General features: G+C 37.5%; 1 protein-coding gene across 2 annotated transcripts; it reads right to left on the bottom strand.

Moving 5' to 3' along the window:
* Positions 1 to 263: 263 nt before the first annotated feature.
* On the bottom strand, positions 264 to 3,869 carry LOC144569895 (peroxisomal 2,4-dienoyl-CoA reductase [(3E)-enoyl-CoA-producing]-like). Of its 2 annotated transcripts, none has more exons than XM_078320383.1 (5): positions 3,508 to 3,869; positions 3,083 to 3,242; positions 1,593 to 1,762; positions 909 to 1,131; positions 264 to 584 (listed from the first exon to the last, which is right to left on the bottom strand). In XM_078320383.1, exons 1-5 carry the CDS (start codon positions 3,691 to 3,693, stop codon positions 430 to 432), a joined length of 894 nt encoding a protein of 297 aa, XP_078176509.1. In that variant the 5' UTR covers positions 3,694 to 3,869; the 3' UTR covers positions 264 to 429. The 2 variants fall into 2 exon arrangements, with proteins under 2 accessions (XP_078176509.1, XP_078176510.1); XM_078320384.1 differs by lacking the exon at positions 3,508 to 3,869 and adding an exon at positions 2,220 to 2,322 and having other exon boundaries at positions 3,083 to 3,224.
* Between the last annotated feature and the right edge of the window lie 215 nt (positions 3,870 to 4,084).

Here is a 4,084-nt window from a genome sequence, read left to right as displayed (position 1 = left end):
AATCCCCGATGGATTGTTAAATGAAAAAGGTTGTTGTAAAGGCAAAACATCTTATATGAAAGATATCGTATGGTGTAGTTGATCGATCCTGAATATCATTTTTTTTATATATATATATTTTTTGAAGGTCCTAATATCAGATTTTAAAAATTGGAGATTTACTATAGCGATTGTCAATGAGAGCAATACATTGTCAAGGAGACCTATCCCTTTTTAGTTGCATACTTTATTATATACTTCCAATATAACCTTCTCCCTTCTCCCTACAAAGCACAGAACATTATCTCTGATTTAGGAATCCCCATCGCAGCATGCGTTGAGGAAATTTCCATATGAACAAAAGATAGTTACTAGCACCTCTCATAAATTATTATAATACAATTTATGATTCAAAATAACCATTTGAATAGACAATGATAATCCAATACTTCAGAGCTTGCTAGATGAGACACCTACATTAGTCTTTCTGACCTTTTGTTCTACAACCCGGGAGAGAGCCTTCACTTCCTCCTTTTTGATGGATCGGGGCTGGCTCAACCAAAAACCCCCATCTACTACTAGCACCGTACCATTCACATACTTACCTATTTAAATATGAGAATAAAAATTATTATAAGAAACAAGTAGATCAAATTGAGCAACTAAAAGTACAATAGGAAGTACAAGATCGTATGACTTGATGCCCAGGGCAGGTGTACCAGGTTTTGTTGTCATCTCAATCAATACAGGTGCTACATACCATGGTTTGACTGATGATTTATGTTTGATTCAGTAGACTGACTCTATAAGATTTAGTTACACCAAATGAGGTCAATTGAGGTAAAATTGCACAAATAAGAAACCTATATCATTTAAACATGCTCAACAGCAATAAGTTGTAGTTCAAGGTAGAGAGAAAATCATCAGACCAGCTTCAGAAGCAAGATATAGAGCTGCATTAGCAATGTCAAGTTTTTCCCCTTGTTTGTAAAGAGGCATTTGCTCTCGGAGTTTGGGGCCCATTTCTTCCGGGGCAAGTTTTCTCATGCCAGGTGTGTCCTTTATTGGACCAGGTGCAATGCCGTTAACCCGTATGTTGTAATCTGTGCCCCACTCCAGTGCCAGGCTTCTTGTTATACTATCTACAGCAGCCTAAAATATTTTTGTTTATAGAAAAAGAAGATAAGAAAAAGAAAAATATATATATTCCATAATTACTTTATCATTTCATGATGCGAATCAATGTTTATGGCATGGGCATATCACCTGTACCCTCAAAGCTTCAGAAATATTAAAATTACCCCATTATCCCCTAATGGTCTGTGCATTAGGGGGTAATGCATGAGGGGTAATCACCCGATCACCTGAACAATAAGGGATCAGAGGCGATTTGATATATATAAAATAAACAGGGAACAGGGGGTATTTTTGGATTCCATGTTGTATTAGGGTATACAAGATATATCGTAGGTTTCTAGCAAGTGCAAACATGAAATCTCAAGTTTAGTACGAATACACACAAATTATCCCTTCGCACCAAAAACTGGGAAACAAATATGGAGTTATTAAAGGTTAAAATGCAAAAATGTTAGTGAAAAGTTCTACACGTCAACCTTAGCAGCGGATACATTAAGCTGGTACCATGATGCACCATAATGCAAAGTTGCACTTATATTAATAATGATGCCGCCCTTCGATGGATCTCTTCCTGGCCCACCTTTCTTTAAATATTTCAATGCCTCATAACTCATGGTATATGTGCCAATAGCATCAATATCCACAACTGAACAGTACCAATCAAACAAAAAAGAACAAAAAAAATTTAATGAAACTTCTTATGCTCTGAGAACATTATCTACATCGCTCAAAATATTACAGTATCATATTAGGTACAATCTCACCTAGATTTAAGAATTTATCTGATTGCATAAGCTAGTAATATGATGTTCAGGTCGCCTAACAGTATGTAAGTTCATATCCTTTAAGGTACCTGACCATTAGAATGGTCGGTAAAACATCTACAGTTTATTTGATCCAACAGCTGAGATAATCTAAGCTGCCTACGGCTGCCCAGCTAGCCTTGATTGACCTTTGCAGAAGCTCCCATGTGAGACAACCATTCTCGCTAGCTAGTCACGTTATTTGTTCATCATTTACTGAATTAATTAAAGGAGAGAACTGAGAAGCCAACTTGAAAAAAAAAAAAAAAAGTAGGGAGAGCAGGGATGATCTTCCTTGACCTTAATTCTCTCATCTTCATAGTTTTTTCAATAATTGGACATGATGATCAGAATCTGAAGATTGAACTGTATTTCCCTTCATAACCACAATACATATTCCGCACTAACAAAATTTCCTTTTGATTAGTAAATTGCAAATCATATTTTATATCTAGATTGGGCTTAGTCTACTTATTGATTAAACCAATTCCACTCTCTCTTGTTTAGCTATTTTAGAATCTAAATGAGGATTGATTACTTCTTATTTTTAATACTTTTGTAATAAATTGAGTCTTGTTAATAAAAACAACAATATTGAATATCAATATCACAACCTAACACATGAGAATACTAAAAGAAACCCAGTGAGTATTTGAAATGACCTCCGGTCAATTTCTATTTGGAAAAGGAGTAGAAAATAGAGGGGGAAAAATGAAAGAACAGAGAATATATGTTTCTATTTGGAAAGGAGTAGAAAATAGAGGTGAAAAAATGAAAGAAAAGAGAACATATATATGAAAACTCAAGAAGATGGCTTTAAGTGGTAGTGAAGAGGTGCATTGGTGACAACATAAATAACAAAATCATCTTTAGCTAATAGAATTGAGGCCTAACAAGTGAAATCCTTTCTATAGAGGGTGGTAGAACAGTAGAAAATGAAGCAGCACCGATTTTTTTCCTTAGAAAAGTCATACCCTGATATGTGACTTGTGAGAACTGATGTGCCCATGTGGTTAGGTGGTAAATCTTGGTATAGCTGGAACAGCAGATGGGTGGATAAGATTAGAACCCATTTAAGTCAAATGGACAGCAGAAGATGAGATTTCCCTAATACGTACCAGTACCTCCGTCACATTAATTTCTACACATAATTGACATATTACCTGTACGGAGGCCCTTAGGAGTTAAATCCTCAGGCGATGCAAGGAAGTTACCAGCAGCTCCATTTACAAGTATGTCAAGTCGCCCGAATTGAACCACAGTTGCCTCTATAACTCTCCTGGCATCTTCTTGCTTGCGTACATCTCCCTCCAAACCAATTGCCTAAATTCATGTTTTAATACTTTTAGACATTTTTTTCAGATAAAGAAAGTTTCAGTATCTTTGGTAGCTCTTTTTTTTGCAATCCTACCCCGTTTATTTCCTTTGATTTTTTTTTTACTTCTATTAAAAAATAGTAATTGATTGCAAAAGTTGAAAATCCCCAGTTGCTCTAGCGTTACTCACGACCTTAATGCTTCACTTTAGCATCATTACCTGCCTTTCACTCATAATTAAAAATGTAACAGTAAGGAGTATTTCGTCTGACCTTTATACCCTCTTTGGAGAGAGCTGAGACAGCAGCGTCGAGGACCTGACGGCGCCGCCCCATGATGGCGACGGAGGCACCGTGGAGACCCAACTGCCTGGTGATCTCGAAGCCTATCCCCGATCCGCCTCCAGTTACGAGAGCCACCTGCCCATTCAGAATATCTCCTTTGAACGGCGACCCCATTGTCCTGTCTCTGAGCGTGTGCGCGCGTAGACTCTTGCGTGTGTGTCTGGGTTTGAAATTGAATATTTTTTACATTTTACCTCGGAATTTAAATAAGAGTGGAGAGTAGTAGGAAAAAGGGTAGTTTGCCTTCCCAGATTGTTTCGAGGAAGGTAGTTGAGACGAATTCGCATCCTCTGAGATATCTCATATTTTGCGTGATTTTTTGGAAAATCTCAACCGTTGTAATACGTTCTACGCGAATCTCAAAGCTCAAATAATACTGGCCCCCGCATCACCCCCGAGTAGGCACCGAACACGTCGGTCACGCAAAATATGAGATATCTCAGAGGATACGCACTCAGTTGAGACAGGCTGATTAATGAGCGAGTTATGAGCAGCTCACGAGTGA

This window comes from Carex rostrata, chromosome 18, assembly GCF_964058835.1.
Source record: "Carex rostrata chromosome 18, lpCarRost1.2, whole genome shotgun sequence".
NCBI lineage: Eukaryota > Viridiplantae > Streptophyta > Magnoliopsida > Poales > Cyperaceae > Carex > Carex rostrata.
The sequence above is the reverse complement of the archived record's forward strand: the minus strand, read 5'-3'. Positions and strand labels throughout refer to the sequence as shown.